Source organism: Varroa jacobsoni, unplaced genomic scaffold, assembly GCF_002532875.2.
Source record: "Varroa jacobsoni isolate VJ856 unplaced genomic scaffold, vjacob_1.0 scaffold_851, whole genome shotgun sequence".
NCBI classification, from domain to species: domain Eukaryota; kingdom Metazoa; phylum Arthropoda; class Arachnida; order Mesostigmata; family Varroidae; genus Varroa; species Varroa jacobsoni.
The window spans coordinates 206,551-232,942 of NW_019213753.1; the positions used below are offsets into that span (position 1 = coordinate 206,551).

The 26,392-nt window shown below is 40.4% G+C and overlaps 2 protein-coding genes across 3 annotated transcripts in view; both read right to left on the bottom strand.

Annotated features, from left to right (window-relative positions):
* LOC111264372 (uncharacterized) overlaps positions 1-19,373 on the bottom strand; it is a 34,566-nt gene extending 15,193 nt beyond the window's left edge. Inside the window, exons 1-2 of one of the 2 annotated variants that reach the window (XM_022840219.2) lie at positions 19,023-19,373; positions 17,682-18,321 (exon numbers count right to left, since the gene is read on the bottom strand). In XM_022840219.2, the coding sequence (XP_022695954.1) occupies positions 17,682-18,321 (640 nt within the window). In that variant the 5' untranslated portion in view covers positions 19,023-19,373. Of the gene's footprint in view, positions 1-17,681; positions 18,575-19,022 lie in introns of those variants that run through there. The other variant, XM_086970060.1, reaches the window with a different exon arrangement.
* A 2,547-nt stretch (positions 19,374-21,920) lies between these two features.
* On the bottom strand, positions 21,921-26,314 carry CSN8 (COP9 signalosome subunit 8). The gene is made up of 5 exons (XM_022840216.2): positions 26,036-26,314; positions 25,238-25,326; positions 24,859-24,907; positions 24,068-24,311; positions 21,921-22,592 (listed from the first exon to the last, which is right to left on the bottom strand). The coding sequence occupies exons 1-5, from the start codon at positions 26,117-26,119 to the stop codon at positions 22,456-22,458; spliced, it is 603 nt and encodes a 200-aa protein (XP_022695951.1). The 5' UTR covers positions 26,120-26,314; the 3' UTR covers positions 21,921-22,455.
* Between the last annotated feature and the right edge of the window lie 78 nt (positions 26,315-26,392).

Genomic DNA, 26,392 nt, shown 5'->3' on the forward strand with positions numbered 1-26,392 from the left:
GAAGCTACATCCAAGCTAGATAACCGGATTAATTGACGTTATTTTTGTTACTGAGTAAGTATCGGGTAAGCACGAATAATACGTAAATTCACCAGAAGTTATAATACGATGCGGCATTGTCGTTCTTTGTGGCAGTACTCCTAGCTGGTTAAGCCAGCTGCTTAAGTTTAATGCGAAAATTTGTCCTGCCACGCAGTTGGGTAAAGATGGTAAATTTCATATAATATCGTTCGTCAAAAGCATATCTTAATTAGAATCTTCGAAACAACAAGCATAAACGAAGAAGTCTTTTATAGTTCCGCTTCCGTTCCCCAGATCAGACGTTAATCGATCTTTTCTACCGAAACACGTTAAGGACAAAGTCTATATCAGCAGGTCGACCATACTGGAATATTTAAGGTCGCCACTGAGTAGCAGCATGTACACTACAGAATTAAATGTTTGTCGCAAATTCGCAGATCAATGATCAAGCATTATCGGTCCTGTATCGTCTAGAACATCAATCATCTTGAGCGTTCGTATCAGAGGAAAGAGCTGGAGCTGGACGTTGTTGCAGTTCAACCATTGATTAAGCATAAACATAAACTGAAATTTCGATCTCCGTATACATTGTCTGGGAGCCCCTGTTTTTGTGTGAATTTCTCGTACCGAACACCTGGTAACCCTATCTTTCGGGCTCCGTTGAACTAAGCGGTTACGTAGTCCAGCACATTGTGTGTGATACGCTCGACAACAAGTTGAACCGAGCGTCTTGCGACGGTAAAGTAACTTAATCCGCAGACCTGCTAGCATCGAATCCGGAAGGAGATATCCGGCTACAGATATGTACAAACACACAAATGGCATACTCAAGAACTACAATGAAATATTACCAATTCGATTAGATTTTGATCAACTGCTCTTTCCAGAGGCACCATTGTAGTACTATTAAAAATGCTACATTCGCTCCCTGTTAATCATTTGTATATTCCTTATTACAACAACAAACGTGAAACAGAGATCCTCCAACTACCCAAATTTGTACTTGGACTGTATCTGATTGGATTTTGAATTAAGGTTGCAATTTACCCGCATTGCTGTTTACATTTTACTTCGCCTATGCAGCGACTTTTCGAAGCGGCAGCCCATTAGCTGGTGCACGCAGGCACAGCTTTAGCCCGACAAGAAAGATCACGAAGCACCTCTACTCATTCACTATTTCAAAAACTAGATAATCTTTCGAATAGGCAACACCTTCACGACGCGTATATATATCTAGAGCAGAGTCGCTGCGGCTGACAGCGCCCGCATTTCAGTGTGCAGTTCTTTGCCAATGCCATCGTTTAGTTTATTTGGACATTCAGCAGGATTAAAAAAAAGAAGGAAAGGTAAAAAGGTTACTGGCAAAATGACCAGATTGTTATGCTCAAGTGTGCACTTACTGCCACCTAGTAATACGACACGCAATAAATAGCGAAAAAAAAAAGATACTTCACTCTTACCTCTCTAACCAGCCGCGTATGTTTTTTTTTCAAGGAAACTTATTTCAAAAATAAACATTTATCCCTCACGCAGTCCATTTGCTGGTAAAGCGATGCGTGCATCTTATCTATGGTAAATATTACTTATTTAAGACAATTCTATACATATTAGCGTCAAGTACCATTGTATTAGTATATATGTATCACTGTATAAGTCACCGTCCGAACGTAATTTCACTGGTGATACCTTAGCTGACCTTTATTAGGATGAAAATTGATATTCGTAAAACACTTGTTTGCCCTAGGAGCTCGTGTCCCGATTTTGCCGCTGGTAATAATGTTAATTATAGGGGCCCGGCGTGAACAAACAACCTCTATGCTCATAGGAGAAGCTACGCATATAGGTGCCTGTGGTCGCAGTAAGCATTATTCGTTTCATTTTGCTTTTCTTAGTAGCTTTTGTACCATAGGTCTAATCTATTTTAAGCTACTTCTTCGGAAAGTTTTTGAAGCTCACGAATCTATAAGTGACGACTGGCTGTATGTAAGGTAGCAAAAGCAACAGCAGCAGCAGCAGTAGTAGTGTTAAGAGTGTAATCTAATGTAATAGATTTGAGGAGCGACAAGTGGTTGGGTGCTGTCGGTTAACGATGTTACCTAATCAAAGATACGAGCAGGGTAGCCACCCTCCGGGACGCGCCCACTTTGATCTCCACATCCGGTCCACTTAACCTACCTAGGGCGCGCAGGCCTTCGCACGGACTGCCAGCCAATTGGTACTGATTTCGCTTTCGGATAAATAAAATCGACACCTCTGTGACAAATCCAAAGAGTTTCTAGGTCAAATTGCAATTAGAGAATGGTCGTAGGTTCCCTACAAGGTACGATTACTTTTTTCTCAAGGCACGGCGAGTTTCGCTCGTTCTTTCGAAGGTTATACTGCTCGAGGAAGAGCGCAGTATGATGCAGCGCATAAACCGGAATGCTTTCCCTTTTTTAGTGACCTATCAGAAGTCAGGCTTTATAAATTTGTAGAAATTAAACAGAAGTAAGAATTTCTTCTATATCACTTTTTAGCTTAGAGTCAAAGCACGCCTAGATCATGACCCTGCATTTTGTAGGCCAACAAGTTTTCTTTTTGCCATCGCTGTACAGGTAGCCGAAAAAACTATAGAGGTAGCCGAAGATCAAATCTTTTTAGCTCGTGCGTGGGAAATGACGTGCCTTATTCAGTATAAGCGACTCCCTTTGACGTTTTTAGCAGATGAGGTCTAAGTTATCTGCAACAGCAACTAGCTAACATAACAATGTCTATTGGCTACAACCCTAGTTCCCTTCTCTAGAGCTCACCTAATTTGCTGTCCATCTCACAACATACGTTTGAACATTTTATCTTTCCCGTCGAGTTCACAAAATGCCTCTTGAGACGAGTACGTACGCGAACGCATTTAACAAAGCAGTAATGAAACTTTTCGTTGTCGTTAACACATACAGGGGTCCAGAGTTTTTCAACTGAGTTTCAATATACATTAGCAAAATTACTGTTAGTAAAATATTAATTCTTTCTACTCTAACTGTGTGATAAGGCTATGCGTCAATGAATATGTTCGAGTGTGTGCTATGTACAAAAAATACACTTTGCGATGTCGTATAGAAACGAATAGCTACTCTAGGACTAGCAGGGAACTACAACCGAAAAAGTGGGTTCCCTAACCCCTATCACCTCGTAGCATAGTTCATGAATACCTCATGACAACCTCAATGACAATGGCATGTTCCACAGTAGTTTTAATACAGCATATAATTGTTGAAGTATCATGGAAGACTTCTCGATTGGTGGTTCATATTCCTGGTTCATTAGTACGAGCCTTCTTTCTAAATGGCCTGCCAAGGTAGTCCTGCTCAGGCTTGTACTTCTGGTCCCTTTTATTGATCTATCTATAGTCAAGTGTCTGGCAATGGTCAGTTCATCATCTACTTATCTTGAGCTAAGCTATTTACGCTTACAATTTACGCTTTTTTCTGCATCCCCTGTCATATGTTGTTTTCCTATGATTCAGCAATAATTCTACTAAAAATTATATACTTTCGGGAATGATGCTTTGTGTGCAGGATCGGATATCCTTATAGGTGCTTCAGTCCACTGATTTTTCTGTCGGCACAATTTACGTGCTACCTCTCAGATTCGTAAACTTAAACCTGTGTTATATAATTACTAAAAAAAAGTCCGTTTACTTTTTGCATATGATTCGTTGTCTGTTAGTTAAAATGCGCTTGTAATTGTCTTTTAGTCTTTTACTTGTTCCCGTTTGCCTTTTGCTGTGTTTCCGTTTGTCCGTTTTTTACTCGGTTAAAATCATCATCACAACGCTCATACACGTAATCACCTAAGCACTCACTTACAATGCATTTTAATGGGCTCAGATACGCTAGCTAAGTCTATATGGAGCGTCTATTATATATACCTCGTTCCTCTATGTTGACAGGCGCGTGATACGCTAACTTCTAGCATAACGTCAGGCTTTTGGGCTAGTGGACTTACTAACCGTCTACTATTGTTACGGTATCATAGTTAAATTATAATTAGCTTCATAATATATTAGCAAATACTGCCTAAATAGCGTCCGCATTCTAGTATTATATATATATATATATATATTTGTTGTGTACGTCGCAAAGAAAATTTTCTTGAAGAGGGTTAACTATATACAGTATAATGAATGAGCGAACGATCTATCTTTTACCAATTTTCTGCAGTTTGACACAACAGTTCTTTGGGTCCCTTTTTCTATGAGTCCTCTCTTTGTCAATAGCCGACCCATGAGCAATGAACTACTGCGATCATAAAACGCGTCGTGCGCAGTTTACTGTTCCTTTGGCGAACCTGTTGCCAGGCTATCGCTACGTCTTGGTAAGGAGTCAAGCTCTCGACCTTTATTTTTCTCGTTACATACTTAACGTGATACCGGGCAGCGTACATTCATGAAAATCCATGAAATGTTGTTGCTTTTCATGTAGGCGATGTCCCCTAACACGGAACGAAATATGCACGATTATGAGTACGATGGGGCGTTGTTGAGCGGGTGACTGCTACCTGCTCGGGCGGGCAATCGCGCGTAAAAAAAGAGTAAAGCAGTGAGGGTCGGGGGTGAACAGCGACCGGATCCGTGATTTTAGCGATTGTTTCCGACTTGCTCACTGATACGCTACACTGGCCTTTTCGTCGCATAGCCAGCGGATGAGGCACCAATAACGCTGTGTGCGAAAGCTTGTTCATACGGAAAACTTCCGTCACACGAGAACCCATAGCAGAGTGAATTAGCGTGACGTTTAAGTTCAAATACATTGAATCGCCACGGACCAAGGAAATTGGCATATAAGTGAATTGGCTAAAGAGGCTGGAAGACATGGCCTATCTCTCTTTTCCTCTCAATAAACTGCCACCAAACCTATTTTAAAAAAGCAATAGTAAAATTAATCTGATGCACACAAACAAATTTATATTGAACTTAAACAAAGATTAAAATATATGGGAGGAACTTGGCGGATCTTCTTATCTCTTTATTTGTGAGAAGGTCTGCAGTAGCAAATATGCCAACAGATGCTAGTCAATTGGAATGACTGATGTTGTACAAGCATTTCCTTTCAGCTAATTTTGTGAATTTTCTATGGTATCCTTGGAAAGCATTCTCCAAAAGAACCGACAGGCAGACAATAGCGTATACGGGAAAATTGACATCTTAAAATGTTGCGGCCTTTGTTCCTTGTATTAGAAAGAGCTTTAAATAAGGACGTTCTATAATATGGTTCCACTACGTTCAGTATTATGTAAAGTGTTAGGTAAGCGTGTAACTGCGCCGTCAAGCACTTTGGTTGAGTACCTGGGAAAAAGTCATGAGCTAGATAGCGAAATTGCGCTGGGCTATACGTGTTTGTACAGTGAGCACAAAACGATCGTGAGCAGTCGCTAATTACAATGCTAGATAGTTACATTGCCCTCTGCCAGACGCCCCGATGTCGACATCACTCGGCGGCTGAATACGGGAGCTGAGTTTAGCCATCTAGTGTCTATGAACCGTTGGCAAAACTTTATTTGAATAATGTTATGGATGTAGGTACTAGTATGTGCAACGCAATATATCTTATTCTGCGTCTTCTTAGGGGCAGAACTCAGGAGGCGAGGCTTAAGGTTAATTACGTAAAAGGAAATCTACCGACTGCTAATTTTTCCCTAAAGGCTAAATACGACTGTCCTGCTCTATTGGCCTCGAAGTAACATTTATGATTGGCGCATGTATACAATTTCCTAACACCTTTCGTTTCATCTCATCCAGACACGTTCTATGGGGCGCATTTCTCATTATCGCGGTATCGTATATGATGGCATACATATAACGTATTGCACGTAAACAGAAGGCGTGCTTTGCGTTGCTTTTCACGCTGTAAGCAACAAGTTCAGTAGTAAAAAAAAAAACCAAGCTTAAAATTTAGCTCTCGTTAGCTAGTTATCGCACTTCGTACGGTTGACCTGGCCAGAAGAATAGACAAGCTATTTCGGAAAATGGGTACCAAGAAAAAAGTGGGGAACCCAAGAAAGGACAAATGTACTAAGGCATACGAAACAAAAAATGACGCTCAAAGGAAAAATTAGGTTTTCGTTGAATGTGGGAACGATTCTTTTGCTGCAAGTTACAAGTAAGCTGCATATTGTTGTCACTTGGTGTAAGTCCTCCATTATGAAAACGATGCCTAATATGATGTCGAGACAGACGTAACATGTAAGGTCAAGTCCGCAAAGCCAAATGTAGCGCTCAGCTTTTAAGAAATGCTCAATTTGAAAAAATAAGTGAGCACAGTGCACCCCCGACAGATCTCTTGCTCCATTGGTCTTTTTTCAATAGCCTCCAAGAGGAAATGGCTTTGCGTTTTTTCTTTGTTTTATTTTTTTGCTATTTGCTTGCAAAGTCACACTTTAACGCTCGCTGTCTCCTGGTGGTAAGCGTTTTTCCTTTGAAAAGTGCCTATCAATTTCCCATGTCGCCCGAGTCTTCGCGCACGTTCATCTCCATCTGACTTACCAATGCTAACTGTTGTGCGCAACTGTTGCAGCTGACTTCAGCATCTGTTGTCTTCCATTCGTTCGAAAATTTCCTCAGAATGCTGATCAACAACGAACGGCGCAAGAAGCACTAAAGCACCCACTTGGTACCGATGTTAACCACCAAAAGCCCTGCAAGACTGCACTGTCCGTTGGATTGTCAGCGCGAACCCAAAAGAACAAACTATATCTCTCACCTAGCAGGCTCCAGCACTGGCCGCTGCTGCGGCTGATCTGGCTGACGAAGGAAGGAAAATAAAAAGTCATTTCGTTTAGTTTAATTCAGCGTTCTTCGGCTCCTTCCCATACTGCGTGGTCCAATCAACCGGCTGCCAAACGCCGGCGGCCGACAAACTCCAGAGCTCTGCACTGTGGATCTGACGCAAATTCGTACCAATTTAGCTGCCCTAGTAAAGAAACGTATCAAAACAGACTGGATAGAAGATAACTAGATCTGGCAAAATTTTGTTGAAGCCTTCGAACAACAGTTTTCTTACTGCTACGATTCTTGAATAGGATGAAAACTAAGAAATAACGTTTGTCACATTTCCATAATCTCCTGATCTGGTTTTGGTGAAAAGTCTATTCAAAAGCACTCCCGTTTTCTTCGTTCGGTCATTTCTGCCATAATTCGTTTATATTTATGTTAGAATTCGTTTCCTTCTCTTCTCATCTAGTTCTGGCCACTAGAAATATCAGGCGCGACAGACAAAATCTGTAGCGAAATACGTGTGATTTTTCCGAGATCAGAGACGATGGGAAGTTAGCAAGGAGACGGGGACGTGAAACGCTGCTCATGGTGAGCGTTGCGCCTTCAAACAGGATGGGAGTCCGTGCTCCGTCCTTCCAACGTGCTCAGAAGATGAAAGGAATAATGAAGCAGAATGAAATGTCGAGAAAGCTGCAGGAACAAATTCAGTACTAGTTGAAAAGCCAGAAAAATCTGTCGATCCACGTTGTGGAGAGGAAAGCAAATATTGTAGATATATGTGAGGAATACAAAGTATTTATTTCTTTATAAATGATGGCCATTTTCCAATTCAATCTGCCGCTGATAGAACCTGTTCTAGCTTCCTAGTGTAATCTGAATTTTAAACAAATGTAAAATAAACAGCTATTCCAATACGAAACGCGTTCCTTCTAGGTGCACTGCGCTGCTAACTTTTACGAGATTGTTACCAAGGGATGTTTGTTTCTCCTCCAACAAAGCGAACTTCTATATACGCGGTTTCTGCAACGTAAAGTTAATGTAGCCCAGACACAGAAAGGAAAAATGAGATACAGTGGTAAAACAGGCAGATTTATGCAACACTGAAAAGTTTGGTTGCTGCTATTCCATCAGAAAGCATTTTTGCAGCTGAATGCCTTCCAACAACTCCGAGGTATACTAATGTGGGAGAATTAGATCACTCTAAAACAACGAATTCAAGAAAAAAAACTATGTCGTGCACTCGTCACGAAACTGGCTTTATTCTTTAGGGCAAAACTAGAATTGCGCTTACGAGATCACGAGCATTGTTTCAGATAAAACCACAAGTTAAAAATTGCCTTACCTAATTTGTAGCCAACTTTGAGCATCTTAATTCAAAATGTCATAACGGCGCCCGCAAAATTAGAAGTAATGTTATACTCTACAAAACGATAATCTTTAGCCTTTAACAAATTGAATTTAAGAAGGTTTTGCTTGTAAAGACAAGAACTCTCTAGCATTTAGGTTAGTTATAATAGTATATATGTGTAAGCCTCAGATACTGTCGAGGTGGCAACGACTTCCCTAACAGTGCCTATGTTTCAGATTTTATAGTCTCACAACCGTCGGCAGGTCCGCAGACTCAGAGAAAGAAAAGTTTCTTTACGAAATTTTATGTTCACTTGTATAGTGAAGTACTTTTGACAAAGTTATGGAAATGAGCAGGATTATCGCGTTAATCTATTTTAGTGCATAACACTTCAGCTAGCATACCATAGAGATTTCGGTAATTCTTCCAACCGCTCATCTCGACTTCATCGGCCTTCGACAATGACGCATCGATTTCGATATTCCGGTGACTGTTAAGACGATAGCGGGATTAGTATCGCAACGTAGTTTTCCATAAATTGTGTGTCTGAATTTGTACATCTACACAAAACATTTTCACAGCGATCTTTTGTGCAAAAAGAATCTCCGTAACAAGAGATTCATGTGCAGGTCACAAATCAATTGGAGCACGGTTTCTTTAAAGAGGAGCTTGAGCGAGAAAAAAAAATGTACTCATTTACCATCTAAACCTAAAAACCAACCTAAAGACCATTAAAGGTGCAAATGCAAATGATGTGGAAGATACGACCTCGCAGTCGAACGAGGCGCAGGTGACGCAATGACGAATTCGCATGCAGGTTTCAGATCTGCTGACGTACACATCCTCTATAATTAGGCGCAGGTGCAAAACGAAATTGCAAAAAAGCAATTTGAAAGCCACTAAAATGCAGGCGCGAATAGTACGGAGTATATAGGCTTAAACAAAAATAATGATGGCCGCTAAGGCCTAGTCATGTCATTAAAGGCCTGATAAGCAAAGGGGAGATTCCCCTTAAAAGAAAAAGCGTTACCAATGCCAGTGGCCATTAGGCTAAGCGCGCCTGATCGCTTCCATAGCATTATCGTAATGGTTTTGAGAACCTGGAGCTATGAGATATCCTTAACCAAAAGTTGACTAATTTTCGGAAAAATCGGTTAAATTAAAATTTTTGGAAACATCAGTTTAAAGGTTTCAGTGCTTTCCCCGCGGATTGGCTCTCGTCAAAAAAGTGTTTATCATTTGACATCATTTGTTCTCTGTTGCACATATAGGGTAACACAGCACAAGCGAGAATTTTTCTTTGTTATCATACTTCTGCAATTTTATAATCTATGTCAGCGTCGTACAGTTAGTCGTCTTCTAAGAATACACTTTTCCTCTACTATGTGATATTGAATTTTCTCCGTACGATTTCAGCTTTAAATGTCGGGACTTTATTTATTTATAATTTTTACTTGGAGAAGATGTGTTTGATAAAAGTGCTGTTTAGATGGTTAAAATGATCACAGATTTGTTAACTAGTTTTAGCCATGGTTACCATCATTGCACACATGAATGGTACTATAAGTAGCTGATACACCATCGAGGTGTGAATCCAGGACAAATGTTTTTTTTTTTCTAAATTATTCTGCTTAGTTAACTGTTAAACCGATAATAGAAAAAAGTTCCAGTCGTACAAATGCAATGGATTCGCTTATATGATTGTGAGCACTGTCAATCGTCAATTTAGCCATTTGCTTGTGCACAGAGGGGCTGATGTTTTCTCGCGTTTATGCGACGAACAATATAAAGTTTCCATCTTGAAGCAGATTGCATGTTAAAACGTACTTAAGTCTGGTGGATGCAATGGCTATTACGACAAAGCCCAGGCGCTCATTTGCTTGTCAAGCCTGCCGACCATCATATGCGGAAAATGTTTGAAGGCAATAAACAAACAAGATGGCTCTATGAGAGTACGCTACAATGAAGGGGCCCACGAATACATTATAATTCTTCAGGCAATTTCGGCATCGACTTCGGTCATGGCCTCGATTCTGGGCTTTCACTCTAGGTAAAGCATTTCAGCTTGTCGTCGACCAGGTTGAAGCCTACTCAACTATTTATTCCACTGATAAGCACCCCCTAGATACATCCTTCTACCGCGCGACAGGTGTGTAGAGGTATATGCATCCTATATAACACTATGAATATAATTAATGGTTTAACATTAGTGAATATACAACAGAATTGGCACTGCGCGCATTGTTTAATTTTCAAATGTAAAGTACTAAATTTAACAATAACGCGGGCCGAAGAGGGATCTCGGCTAAATCGGCAACAAGCAAACTTGATAAAGAAAATAAGCCTCAGATGATCTGCTTGGGTTGTCCAAGCTTGCTATCCACAACAAACGTTTTCGGCTGTTCCCAAAATTAGTAAATAGGGAAAACAGAAACGAATAGCCATTAGTTCATTTTGTTTTTGTTTATTCTTTGAGTTTCCTTAGCTTTTAAATAGTAAGCATTTGCGTACCTCACCTGATTTTCACCCCCGTGCAGTGTTTGTACATACAGAAAGCTTACCCATGTTTCTCTGCACTTCGTCACTCTTCGTCGATACAACGACCTGGAAAGAAAGACTACTCTCAAAGCACTCCATGTTTACCTACAAGACAGCATACATGCATATGGACTCTAGGGAACAAAAGTGGGTCTCCCGTCGCTGTTGAAAACAGAGTGACAGGTGATGTAACGGGGATGCTGATGCAAGAAGTGTTTGATTCCGTTGCGAGAAAGCACTACTTCAATCGTTATGGTGGTTACTGTACATTTTATGTGAAATGTAATCCACATACCTGTGTGCGACACATTCAAATATGCATCATGCCAAATGAGAAACATCCAAATAAACAGGACGCTGTTGCATAGCCAGTGTTGCAGTTTGCAAGAAAATAAATATATTTGTACGGATAAGCTAAATTACTATATACACCCTTGTACCAAACGTCAACCGATGGTGCAAGCAGGAAGCCAACGAATAGGTCAAGAACTTCTGCACCGAACTCCTGTATTGGCAGTAATAGCAAATGTGGCGCTATAGTGTATATAGTAAATAAAAAAAAATAAAAAAATACAAGTCAAAAGATCCGAAAGTTTTTTGATTCCACCTTCGTTTATCCATAAAACTTCTACTCTACGCATAGTTAGAGAAGGTATAAAACCTTCCCGACTCTGCGTTCCGACTACTGCCGTTCAATTTTTCGGCGTACTTACATACATGTAGTATGTACATACGTACATTAGCATAGAAACTGCCGCATTCAACTAACTACTTACAAAGCAAAGTACTTCATTACCCATGCTTTTCTATCTTTTTTTGTTCCAAAGAAAAAGTGTTAGAAGGCACAGAAATTCGTCCTTTTGAATTGCTGCGATATCTAAGAGTATTTTAATATCATACAACATATTTCTCTTTTATGAAATATCGCAACCCTGGTAAAATCAATTCAGTTTTTTTTTCAACACATTGACAGAACCTTACCAGAGCAGTCATATATATATATATATATATATATAAGTGAGCGCAACTTTTTACAGTGGCAGTGGAGGGTTACAAATGCCAATATAACCAATTGTGTTATACTCGTGATGGCATTCACTGCTCAGTACTTGCCTTTGCACTTGTTAAGAAGTACACGGGCGGGCAAATATTTACATTTCTTTGTAAATCTATCTATTTTTTGCGATGATCCTACGACGGCCATCGGCAAGGCCATGGATAAATGCATCAACATGGAGTACTTGTGTTACCGTCGCTGCCCGTGCCTGCTACCAAGCTCTATTGGTTTTCCTGTGAGATATATTTCTTTGGCTATTGGTGGTAGCTTTCTGTCGATCACTGAATTACTCGTCACAAACAATTTCACTATACCAACCAAACGGCCGCCATAACAACAGCGAGGTACGAGACCTACAATTTTGGTGGGATCTTTACCTTAACGGGCACGAGTTCATTTGCTGTTCTTGGTGCAAGAATAAAGCTTGTTCCAGTCATAATAATACAACAAACTGGTCGTGAAACAATGCATCGTTTTCACGGTTTGAACGAAGATTTTTTTGCGCTGGATGAATTCCCACCCAGATCAAAACCTTTCTTTTTCTGCCCAAAATTGACGATCTACGTCATTGCCAGCTTCCATACAACCTTTAAATAATCGAAAAAAGATTTATAGGACAAACCGGAAGATATATAATAGGTTTCAGATTCAAGAGGCTTAAAAATTCATCACAATTGCTGAAAAAGCAATTTTTAACATACCTGGACTTTTTATGCAGAAATTAACAGTTATTTTGGAGAGAAACTTATCAATTGCCCATTGGACCATTCAGATGACCTTCAATAGTTGAGTTTTCTTTTTGAATTTTTTTGAGTATTTTTGCATTTATTATGAAGCAGCCCATAACTTAAATCCGTTAGAATTTTTCATATATAACGTATTTGAGCGACACCTTAGCAATACTACATCTACCAATGTCGGTTGATACACGATTACTTTTAGGCAATTATATACCAATTGATGAAGAAATATTTTGAAAATGACTAGTAATTAATGTTCCAAATTGAACTTGTGGTCGCGAGAGATAAGTATAATAATAAAAAGTTAGCACATGCAAAAAATCGTTGGGTACAGTCTCAAGAAGAAAGCATAACAAAGAGAGTGCCGTACTATGTATACTCACTAACATGAGCTTGATTATGTATATATTCTATAATCCATGTGCAGGTGGGCTTTGTAACAACTCTAATATGTCTTGTGTGTCTGAGAGTGTCTGGAACACGCAAAGTCCATTGATTGAAAGGTGTCGACATATTTTTCCGGAACAGTCAGCTAAGAGGCTGTTTTGCCACCATCCTTATCAATACAGTGCTGTATAAATACCTCTGCTAACGTACACGATGGTCCACGATACCGTGAGGTGAATTCTTGTGTAATGCCCTCACGCCAAGCAAGCGATAAAGCTTGCCAGTTCGTACTGTACGACGAATGTTTCAAACGACATTGACAACGCCGTCGAATAGCACAGTAACAGGAGAACTGCATCTTTTTGCGTATGTCATCCGTCGTTGCAGCTGTCGAAACAACAAAGTACCTTCTGACGTTTCGAACAGAAAATCGGTGTTATCGTTGCTGTTGGCGGCTTTAGCCAAGTAATATTGTAGCTAGCTGAGGAAAAGACGTTACTGGGATGTTATTGTTTTGGGGCAGTGGCATCAGCTACTAGTGTCGTCCTGCTTCAAGACCAGTAAAAAATAACTCCAAACCTTCTCGCGCGTTCCACCTTGTTGGGGATCTGCCCAGTCGTTCTGCTTTCCTATGTCATAGTCGCTTATCCGACCTTAGACAACAAACGGGTTTAATATGTTTCAATAAAGCAGGTGGCAAGCGAAAGATAGGGCTTTGATCTCTTGAAAGAGCTCAACCGGTTGAACGGCAAAATATTTCGCTGAATCCCATCGTCGCCGTTGCCGCCGAGTTTCTGCGTTCGAATTCCGACTGTGGCCAGGGGCTCTGCTTCTGCCATAAACGCTAGCAAATAACACCGCTCGATCGCAAAAGCCTGGGAAAGTCACATCCAGCTCATACTCTCCGCGTTGACCTAGCCACCATCTTCTAGCCACGCGACTTCTACAATACCCGTTCTGTTCCGTGCGCCTGTTCATGTGTGGCCTAGAAGAAATCAGATCCGATCGCGTGTGTAAATGTGTGCACACTTGCACACACGGCGGGTGGTCTGCCTGCGCGATCGGTCGTGCTCTTTTCAACCAATATAAACGCCAACTGAACAACAACAACAACAACGAGCGCCTTTTCTTCTCTCTTAACACCCACTACGCCACCCCCACAGCCTCCACTGGTGATAGGGCTGCTGCCAGACTGCTAGTCGCCAATCTCGAATTCAACTTCTATACTGCACCTTCTCTTCCATTACAAACTTCGGCTGCTGCTGTTGCACGTTGTTCTGTTCTCTTCTCGTGTCCCCGTTGACACTTCCAGAGGCACTGCGGTGCTGGGGAGCAGAAAGGAAAAAGTGGAACGGCCAATAGAGTTCAGCAGAGGAAGTTGGCCGACAGCTGGCCGTAAAACACAATTGATTCTAATAGCGACCCTCTCAATCCGAATCGAAGTTTCTTCTCGATAAGAACATACACGACCAAGAAAGTAAAACTAGGCAGAAAAATATGGCAACTCGCTGACTGCAATCCGTCCTGTCTCATAGCCTCATCTTTGTTCGCTAGCTATATCTACCGCCTGCTCCACTACTCATGCTGTGTTTTCTGTCCTCATCAGCTTCCTACGTTCGCCTATCCTCCACAAGCAGCCACCCTATGTGGCCGCATTTATGGGGTGACAACGTAGGCGAACAGAACAACAAGAGCGGCGAAAAAGGATTGAACGGACTGATAGTTTCAAAACTCACTACCCACATATTCCCCATCTGCTGCGTACTTTTCCGCCCCCAGATTTGACGGGCCGAATTCCCACACTCTACTATAGTGTCCACTTCACAAGGTCAAATAGTGCTGTTGTTGTCGCTGCCACTACCCATACCAGCTATAAAAAAAAGAGACATCTCTCGCCGGCCTTTCTTGGGGAGATCACGCCTCTTGTCACTGTAGCCGCCGCTACCAGCACTGTTTTCTAATACGCCTTAAAAAAGACCGAGCCGACGTATTGCTCAAAACTTGCCACAAAGACGATCGTTCCTTAGCAATACCAGCAGCGCTACCGCTGAGCTTTAAAAACGCCACGAGCGGAATATTCTCGCTTTCTCTGCCAGGACAAAAAGCCATCAGCCATTTAGCTCCACTTGAAATCTATATTCATCTATAAGGGCCACTAGACCCTGACAACGGTTAGCTTTGATACTCGCTTATGCTATACCAACCCGTGCGACGCAAAAATAATAAACGAAGTAATAGCAGAAGTAAGTGGCCAGCCGCGCAAAACAGAAACACAACACTAAAATACCTCGAAAACTATCTGATAGCAAATAAAAAAAGAAAAACAAATTGCAACAAAAGAAAGAAACCGTCGTACAGAATATTTGCCTTCTGCCAAAAACCTCTATTACGATATTACTAAGCGCCGCGCTGGCTTCGTCGAACGCCATTAGTTGCTAATCGATGATCTGCTGTCATGTGTAAATGAATGAAAGAACACAATGTCAGAATCAACGCTTAAGGTTTTAGCTGCAGTATTGGTACAATGAATTTATGCGTCTGTCGTAACTCTCATTCAAAACGACACGTAATATATAAATGCCTTCATATCCAATTGGACCGAAAGCCTGTAATGTTTCCAGTTGTCGAAAACTTCCGTGAGCACATCCCATTCGTATTGCGATTAGAAAGGCAATTTGTTAGCACCAAATTATTAGACAACTTTGCCTGTATAATACGTACACCGAATTGCCCCTTTGTTATTACTGTAACAGATTAGGATGATCTTATTTAATTAAAGCACAAATTTTTTTGTTCATAAATGTTACTTAGTTAAATGTTACATAGAACTTAGTTAGCTATAGCATCCATAGGCTACAATGTAATGATTCAATAACAAATACTAACATTCTATTTTAATCAAGTGATATCCGACAGTAAATGGTAGGTTTTTGAGTTCTGTACAGCCGAGTACAGCGCTGACATGTTGAGTTAGTTTTCGACATGTTAGCGCTAGTTTTCTCAATTTTAGAGCCATCGTAATATTATTCCGTCGCAAATCACGCGTACTATTTACTATGGTTACTTATTTCAGCATGCTACGCCGGCACTCTAACTTAATCACTGATAAAGTGGTAGCCTTCCTCTTTACCGAGTCCTTAACCACCAAGTTTGCAAAGATTATCTCTTATGCCAGACGTATCTCGGTTCAACTAAAAAAAATGGTCCCAGAGTAGAAGTACCGAAGAAAAGCTGAAACAAACAATGCGCTACGTACATATAACCCGAATATATTACAAAGAGCATGGTGAGCGGTTCAAAAGTAGTGAAAACAGGATTGGGGATAAAATAAAGCGGCGAAACTAAACAGCCTCTAAGGGGGATGGTACGGGGGAAGGACCGATGTAGACTCGCACAACACAGCTTACTCTCGCAAATTTGTGCACTGCATTGCTATTACTGAAGCCGCTGCTGCTCTTGATGTTAATATAGTTTCCTATCGGCTTCCTACCAAGAGCAGCTTGCGGCTTCTTAAAATAACGCAGAATATGAAGCTCCGGTTACGAGCCCCCTGGCGCACACTTTTGGACCTCAGGACGTATGGCCTCGGTTTTCTGCTTTCCCTTGGTCTTGCTCTGACTTCCTCTTCCTCTCCTGTTGCAAATATACAACAAGCAAAACTATAGCCTCTCTAGCAGCTATAGTCAAAAGCACCGCGACACAATAGTTGTCTGCCGGGCTGCCTAGGCGCTAAGGTAGAACGAAAGGCAATGCGTGCGCCTAGCAGTGTATACAAACGAAAACGTCCGTAGACACGCGAGCAAAACCTGCTCTGATATTTAGCAATTTGCGCGAGGCTGTACGCGTTCGTTCGGTAGGTCGTTCGGTCCGTGTGCGCGGCATAGTGGCTCATGGAGCCGCTAGAACTTTCTGAACTATCGTGAACGGCATTTTGGGACATTAACCATGACGAGCATAACGCCGAGAAGCAATATTATTATTCACCAACACATTATATACACCACTATATATTGTATGTTTCAGATTAAATGCTTCTGGAACAAGGAATGGCTTAAACAGACGTAACCGTATAGGGACATTAAACTTCAATGAGCCCAAAACATGTATGATGTACTACTGCTTAAGAAAATGTTCAACTTTCAAATTAAAGCAAGCTGACGATCTGTAGATGCATTAAACCTAGCAGAACAAACTTTACTATTTCTATGGATATAGACAGCACTGTAACTCGAATTGAGTGTACACATAATGTTGGAAGCGTTCAACTCCCCGAGAAAAGAACCTGTTGGAGTATAATATTGGCTGGATAGCGGATGTATCTTTTCATAGCTGTTGCTAGATTGGCTAGTACAATGTTTTCTGTCCTTTTGAATCGGTAATTGCGCTTTATATTTATGGCATTTTCTGGAATTCACAATTAAAGGGTAATAAATATAATAAACCACCTAGTGGCCCACATGGTTTTCCGATAATTAGTTTTCTAATAATTAGCCTCTCTAAGTTAATTGCACAGGCTCTTGTGAAAGTTCAACTTGTTGTAGTATTTGGTCGTCAAAGTATTAAGCCAATAACAAGGTGTCAAATAGCTCTCATATTAAATGTATTAAATGTGATCAGCAATGCGTGACTTGTCAAAAAACAAAGATGGTGATCAATGTTATAACAGACGCAAAAGAAAAAACATTGGAGTATACGTTTTGCTTAAAAATAGGGTTCTACATATTTGCCCTCATGGAATATTCTTTTTTTTTATGTTAGGCGTAGATAAATCCAAAACTAATTGCTTAGAGGAAGTTCACACTAGAAGACACACACACACACACACACACTCAAAGCACTGACCTCCATCATCGCGATCTCCAGCGGTGACACACATGTCGTCCTCAGGAAACTTGTCGCAGCTGACCATGTCTGGCCAGGGGTAACCATACTTGAGCATGGCACTTTCGCAGGCACCACGAACTGCTTCGCATAGACTGCGGCATGGAAATATAGGCGTTTCCAAACAGACTGGAGCAAAAAGGGAGCAAAGGAACTTCTGTGTGTCGGCGTGACAGCGCAACTTGTAAAGATGTACCCACGAGGCACTCTGTTCAAGGGCTTCGTCGATCGTATCGTGTTCTAGCAAATTAGGCAATCGCATCTTCGAGTATTCAAGACCTTGGCACAGCGACATATTACGAGGGATCGGCACACAAGATGTCGCGAATGCTGAAGCACGCGAAAGCACCGGAAGTGGTCCGTCAAGGGCGGCCGTACTAAGCTGGGCCCAGTCGCCTGGTCCCGGATGGCGGCCAAATGAGAAAGCAAATCCGGATACGTATTCCACATTGCTGCCAAAGCACACTAATATGGATAGCAGCACAATACGCTGAGAAGTAGAAGGCAACATCCCCAGTGGCCGCTGTGAACGTGAGAACTTCAGCGAGCTCCGTCTCATGCTAAACCTGGATGCACTCACTTGTTCAGCACTCGTCTCCATCTGCGGCAATGAAACAACAGCAGTGACAGCAACAAGCACAGCAGTCACTACTGGCACGTCTGGCACCGACTCGTGGCATATGAAAGTTGGGCTGATTGAACCCTGTGTCGTGTCCTCTCGTCTCGCACCGCCAATCCCAATGTGTTGACTCCCCATTCCCTTACTGCTCGGAGCACGCGGAGTGTGGAAAGGGATCTCAAAAAAGAGAGGACAAAATGCTCTCTTCCCCGTCCTTCTAATCGTGAGGGAAGGCAGCTAGTAGATAATCTACAACTAATGAGGAAAGTTTAGCGCTTGCCGTGCATGGAGGCATACGAGCATGACTGCTCGTGAAAATATTCTACCCAGCGACGGCGGCCACAGTAAATACGTTTCAGATTAAGCTGAAAAATAAATCTGACCGATAGAGCGGAACTCCACAACAGTTGAGGGAATTGCAGGTAGGCTGGGAGCAGCATTATAAGTGTATAAATAACAGAAATGCCCTTAATGTATATATCATCTCTTTTTTATGACGAGCTTTACATGGTTGTGGCTCACTAGAATCATGACAGATCGTTTCTTCGCAACGGGCGCTACTCCACGTCACAATGAGAACGTATTCCAAGGACTCATTTTACCGTCATGTAAAGAAGAACGTATACGCGGATCTAGATAAACAATGAAACATTTAAGCAACGATACATCAACTATTTACTTACGTGGCTACCGAAATATCAAGGAATAGATTTGGCGGTTGCGCATGATTGCGAAAGTTCACCAAGCGTCGCTGCGCCACGTTAAGGTAATGGATTCCGTCCATAAGCGCAAAAGCGTACTCAAACAACATGTTCTAATCAACAGAAAGAATAGTTATGTAAAAATGATATAATTTGCATCATCTTCACGATCACTTGTGTGTGGTAAAAGTGTCTAAGAATAATGAAGGCCCCCGAACCGTCCGATCACATAGTTACTCATAAGATATCACCGCACCATGGGGGGTCAATTGAAGCTGAACGCAAAATAGAGGATCGCACACCACATCGGGACCCGTCCGGTTAATGTGACCTCTAGATGACTACTAATGGAGCCGTGAATTAGCGATGCTTCGCCGCTGTAAGAGAGAGCGTTCACCGCTCGGGTTAAGCGCACTCCGCTTTTCTCAAGGCTAGCTCTAGTGCAGAGACGGCCCTATCTCACAGGCGGTTTCTTATCTATGCCAATTTTGTGTATTTAATGGAGCTGTGTAAGCCGGCTGTATGAATTATACTATCCTCATAGGATCCTCACGTTCATTACCGTTGGAGTTTGTAAGCTAGTTATTAAATATCAGTCTTTAACGCTTTCGATATCGATAGTTGTGTTTAAAAATTGTCGTTGGCTGAATTGATACAATCAAAATTGTGGCAATACATGAAAAGTCCTCAGATATGTAAATTTATTCTTTTTCACTAAATATAAACCTAAACTAAATATTTTAGTAGTATTTATCTTTTATTATTACTACGCGCTAGGACAATTACAATTTTACAAATAGCTTTTTTTATAATTGCATCAGCAGTTGTGCAGCAACAAAAATACCTTTAATAGTTTTTTTGTTACGTAAAGAGCAATATTGTCACACGAGATTCACTCGTAAAAGCAACCCCGCTGTAAAATGGAACCTCACATAAGAGTTGTGCGGTAGATGCATAAAGAAACAAGTAAAGAGAATTGAAAAAAAAAAGTTTTAGATTTTACAACGAAAAACGCTGCTCTAAGTATATCGCAAAGAACGTAGTATTTCGCCTCGGTCTATGGCAGTGAAAAGAAGCCATCTATGCGATTAGATGTGTCCGTTGATGCATTTCCCCTATCTCTAAATGTCATTTCCCAATTTTTACAAACATTTTGAGAAAACATTGAGTGATTTGTACGAAGGTATTTCACAGGAACAGAAAACTGCAGCGAAGACATTAAAAAGATATTCAGATTGCACCTTGTAAGACATCAAGTTCCCTATTGTGAGTGAAAGATCCTATTATGTTAAGAACGTCTGGTATAACAGGTTCTACTATGTTCATAAAACATTGGCTCTAATAATAATAATAATAGATTGTTGAATGTTTAGTTATGAGTGTTATGAGCAATATGCTGTGTAAATCGAAATAATTTGTCTCGCGTTAATCTAGCATTTGGGAAAGGCAGAGATGTAGGCAGCCATTTGAGTAAGAGATTTGATCTGTAAGACAATACAAAGTGACACAACTACGGAATACTGCCAAATCTCATATCATAAATATTTTTGTTGCTGTCCGTGGAGCTATTATATAATTCCCAGAGGACGTAGGGTTCATGTCGCTTCAATGTCTTATTTCTGTTTGGCGTTATTTTTATTCTAAACAAGACTTTGCAGAAAATGTCAGTTGAAATTGTACGATGTTAATTATGTACACCTACACCAATCATTTATGCATAACTGAATCCAAGCTAAGTCCATAATCACCATAGGCATAAACACCTGTATAGTTAAGCGAAACAATTCTCTTAAATCTTTAAGACAGACTTAATGCAAGCCGTGTATGTCGAGTGATCGATATTGCTCTTCGAAAAACTACTTAACACATTTCCTTAGGAGCCTCAGTGCACCATTCGTACCATACATGTGCACAGTCAATAAAGATTTAGGCATGTAAACACTGCCTAATCATTGCGGCTCCGTTATTTTGCTGATATATAAAAATTTACCTTAAAGCCTCTCTTGGAGCCTTTTAGAACTAACCTCGATATAGTAACTAAATAAGCTTCGGATCTAAATTGCGGACTAATTTGCATGTACAAGAATCTCACCGCCTGCTACTTTGTCAACGCGGTACATTACTCGGCAGTTATACAACCGCTTATGCAATAAAAGTTGTTAGAATAAATCCGTCTTTTTGTAAATAAATTAAATCATGTATAGCTTTGCACTGTTAAGCGCTTAAGGCTCAAAAGAATTATAGTTTACTTTCTGGTCACACATATATATATGCGAAAAGCAATTTATCAGACAATTTGGGAAACCTTATCGACGATGACAAATATCCATATATGATCTGATTTCCACAAATAGCGTCGTATCGCTTCGATTGTGGAGTCTGAGTTCCAAATGATGCAAATGGTTGAGATTCCATTTAAAACTGCGCTCTTTCTCTGAATATCTTACAGTTTATTATAACAATTTTTGTTACATAAGACGTCCGCTGTTAAGCTATGCGACGATCTGTGCAATAATTGCTAAAGAGAGGTTTAGCTTAAGACAATTAAATATAAAAAAAAGCCAGTCAGTTTAGTATGTGAAAGTCACGTCCAGAATGAATCAGTGATCTACTCTCAAGTGGGCTTCTGAATTTGAAGCACACCTATATGTAACCCTAATGCCTATTTGGAAATTTCAATCAGAATCATTTTAAGGAATAACGTTGCATTTCCAACGTTCCCAGTCGCCACGCAAAAAATAATGTTCAGTTTCGGCTAAACGTTAGTACGTTCATATCTCTATTATATCATACAATGTTTTATTTTGCCTACCTGAACGTAAAAATATTGTCGTCAATTCGCGCTGTAGTGTCAACTAAACAATAGAAAAGGCACAATACTTACTGTATGCACTAATAATATCAAATTAACATGTTTATTCACTTTCTCATAGGTTTGCATTGGTAGCAAGATTGACAACTAGAAATGTATTAACATAATATACACAGCCGCACTTAGAATTACCCACGCACTTTATATCCACAGAGCGCAATCACGTTTATATGATGTGAGATTTTCCATACAATGACTCGCGGGTAGATCAAGGCTTGGTAGCAGCTTCTTTTTTCCGCATCAGCAATTACGTCGTCCATTCATTTATTTAAAATCACATTCTCACGAAATGGCCTTAACGTTAGGATATCTTGAAACAGCTGCAGATCTTATTGTAGAATGGTGAACGGGACCTACTGTAATTTCTCTACTGACGGAGCAGGAATAGAGTGCGAATCACTCATTACCTTTTTTTTGTCTTTTACTTAACAGAGGGACACTACATTATAAATGCCCTTCAGCCTGAGTTGCTTATGTGCTAACCTAGATGAAAAAAAAAAGACGAAATCCCTTTTTGAAAAGACTGGATATCATGAGACAACGTTAACATTCGAGGAAACTGATGAATTCTGCCAATTTGGCAAGATGGGCCTCGGACATTAAAGGCTGTTCTGTAGGGGGTGCTGGCTTTGCAGGTATTACGCGACCACCATTTAGAGTCCAACCTAACTCCGCGCAAGCTGTAAACAACATGGTAACGGCAAGCAACACTACAGTTCATAAATTATTTCGATATACGTTAGTGCTTTGAGGCCATCTAGACTAATCTCAAGTAGGCATCAAATCGATGCCAACTTTATCTAATCCTGAACCATATCTCACATTTAACGTTTAGTATAAAGTCAATTTATTTATTACCTACGCTTTTTCAAATAACTGACCTAGAATGGTAAGCACCAGGGCGCCGTCGGCACATCACTAGGACACATTATCGTGTTAAAGGCGACAGTATATCATAGTAGGTATAAATTACTCTCTCTTATACAAACCAAATATCTAGATTCTCTCTGTATAAAAATAAGATGCACTGAAATCGTTTACTTTACACACGGAAGTTCATCATTTTCTATCAGTAACACGGAAAATTTCTATCGGAGAGGTTGGATAACCGCGAGCGCTAACGCCTTCGTATTTTTACATATATTTACATATTTTAGAACATTTTCGGTCATCACAGTATTTTTTCTTTGCTATGTAATAATGCTGCTCCATAAAAAGAGGAAATCAAAGCAACCTTCAATTACTTCACCTAAGAAAGAGACTGCGTGAACTCAACGCACTAATGTTTTCAAAGTATAACGACTTTCGTTTAGTATGAATAATCGTTGATTAGGTATGAACCAAAAGATGCATCGCCACTGCAATCTAACGGCTACTCACTATCGCATAAAGTCCAACGGATGAAGAGAATGAAGAAAGAATAGTCTGCTGAATACCTTGATTCTTTTCCGAAATCCCCTTCACCGCATAAATAAATGACAAAGACAATACGTTACAGTAAAGAAAAGATTAATGAGCTCGATGAATCATCGACCCCCGGCTTTCTCTCATTCTGCGTTCAACTACGATTCACAGTTATTTGTGAATTGATGATCTAATCTAGTAAGCCACTATCATACAGGGCTATTTTTGCTATTATTTCTTTTTCTCAAAAAATGCTCGACACGGCGGTGAAACAACCTCCCAGAACGAATCTCACTAATAATAGGTGAACATGAAATAATATGACAAAATATATTACCTAATGCTTACTTTCAACCCTGTGCAACAAAATATGATCTTTTTGAAAAAAGAATCAAAACAATAACTACATAGTTCAATAACAGAAATAAGCAAGATTAGGATTACAATTTCCCCTTACATAGACTAATGCGTATATAAGCATATACATTTTTACTAAAGAAATGTATCTCATGAGTTTGCTCTTTGACTGAGTTTTTATTGAAAAACGCAGTCATCTGCTTTCTGTGAGATACTTTTCTCCGTTCCAGTTATAGTAGTAAGGATATGTCTAAAATGATGTCCTAAGATTCTTGCACCATGCGATGTTTAAAACCTGAATTATCCTGGAACAATCGGAAACCGGTATACCGAGCGGTAATAAAAATTTACTATGCAAATCTAAAATTAAACAACCGTTATATTTTGAACTAACCTTCTGCAACACCTTCAGTGCTCATCGGGACGCCCATTAAGAGACAAAAATCCTCTTGGGAAACATCAGCGTACGAGTTGGAAAGGAGACTTCGGGCCCGCAGCACCGTCAACGAGCGTAAATCGGCAATAAGCGGCTGGACGCTCGGTGTCCAGTTGGTACCATTTAGTGCCGTATAAGTGGCTGGAAAATCGCGACTCCATAGTGCCAAAAACACTCGATGCATGCCTGACAACGATGCACTCTGGAGTGAACCAAAAAAGAATCATTGCTGGCGATTAATCTAAACCACTCTGGTACATATATCACGCACGGTGCGGTCAGTGCAAACAAACTGTTATAATGTTCTTTGAGCTTGCACTCACTCACTCTTAGGCTTGTACAAATCTGGATATTACGATACAATACGATAGTCTCGACGATTTCAAGTGCCTATACACTTCATCATAGTTCAAAGTTCTAAAGTTAAAGGTTAATAAAACACTTCATATAGTTTATTGATTGCCTGACCTTAACACCCATGTTCATTAAATATGACTTTAGATAAATGTAGCAACGGTACCATTATACGAGCGGAAGTCGATGTGTAGTTCCACTCAACCGATGCAGTGCCAAAATGACAAAACGTTTCTTTTTTTCTTGGGTACGGCTTAGACCTCAAGTTTACATTTTCAAGCTTGTGGCTCTGTTCGTCCCCTCATTCGTTTGAAAATCGATATGCAATAATCATCAAAATAATAATCTTGGAAAAAGTTCCTAACGCGGTGGAACTATACGTCGCAACCACGTACCTTTCTTATGTTGTCGGGAGCTCGCTTCCACACAAATTTTGCATTGGGCCTGAAATTATTTTTCAGATAAGCCTAAGTTACATACACGTATAGTGCTGTAAGAATCAGAAATCTATTTTACCTAGTTGTCTCACGCATATGATACATATCGTGAACAAAATGTCGCATAATAATAACAACACCATATATCAGATGACGTAAATAATATTAAGAAATACGGGTGGATGCATACAATTTGCTTTATGATAATGGTTTATATCACGACACATTTTCCATTCCTCTTGCCACGCTTTTATTGCGCGCCTCGCTCATGTGGATAGAAAATGTGCAATTAATTAATATGGAATTAATTCACAGATGCCAATGTGTTTTCACCTACAAGTCATTCTGTATAAGATAGATCGCCATAAGTTGGAGATACAGTTCGGAAGTAACTGAGTCAGCAGGGACCTCGTCAGCTGCACCACGCTGCAACAATAAAACATTATACAACCACATTTAAAAACAGATCATATTTGTATGGCATGTTGACTAAATGCTCCGCGATAATTCACACATTCGGAGGTTCTAGCTGTGTGTCTAAAGCTGACCAAGATCGCTGCATAGCTAAAGCACGTACCGAGTTAGAGCTTCTTTGTGGCACCAACATATCACCAGCACATATTTACATATATGCACTGGTATAGTCAATCAAACGAAAAAACTAAGTGGAATGATTGATCTATTGAACCCATGCTACACTGCCTAGACTGTTAGTATGAACAAGATAACTACTTAAGAAGGATTCATATTACCCCTTAATACACAGTATATTCGAAACTTTGTGATAGAAATTCGAAAAGCGTCTGAAAATTGACTTGAGGTGTCCATCACCCTAGTTCATGCGGTTATTATTATTATTATTTAGCGAATCGTGCGTATAGACATAGTTCGTACTAGTGTCAGCCCAGATTTCAGATTGTTTTTCAGCGAAATGCTTTTGCAATACTTTCACCCTGTATCGTTGACATTGCAATACCTAGTTAAGATCTATTTATTTCTAGAGAAACCAACCTAGTAAGTGCATTAAGATGTAAAACAACGCTTTATAGAAATCAGTGGTATAGAATCAATGCTGTCTCTGCAGGTTAACATAATATGTTGCAATCACACATGTCTTATTCTTGAACTACCCCACCTCAATTTCTAGGTTCTCCAGTTCGATTTGCATCTCCGTATACTTCGCACGTATCTCTTCCGCTGTTTCCGTTGGGAGCATCATCTTGCCCAGCAGATCTCGACAAGGACGCTATACAAACAACACAGAACCGACTGAATCACTTTTGGAAATGCTGTATTTTCGGAAATAACAGCTTGCAATATTTTTGTCAGTATTACAATTTTTATCTGTATATTTTTCATGCGTTAAAGTGGATCACAACAATCGGTTCTCGTCGATCGATGCAGACGATATTTTGGATAGCAATGTTTGCCGCTCACGCCCCCGATGGAGAGTGGATTGTCGTCTGCATAGCTCACGGCTTAGTACATACAC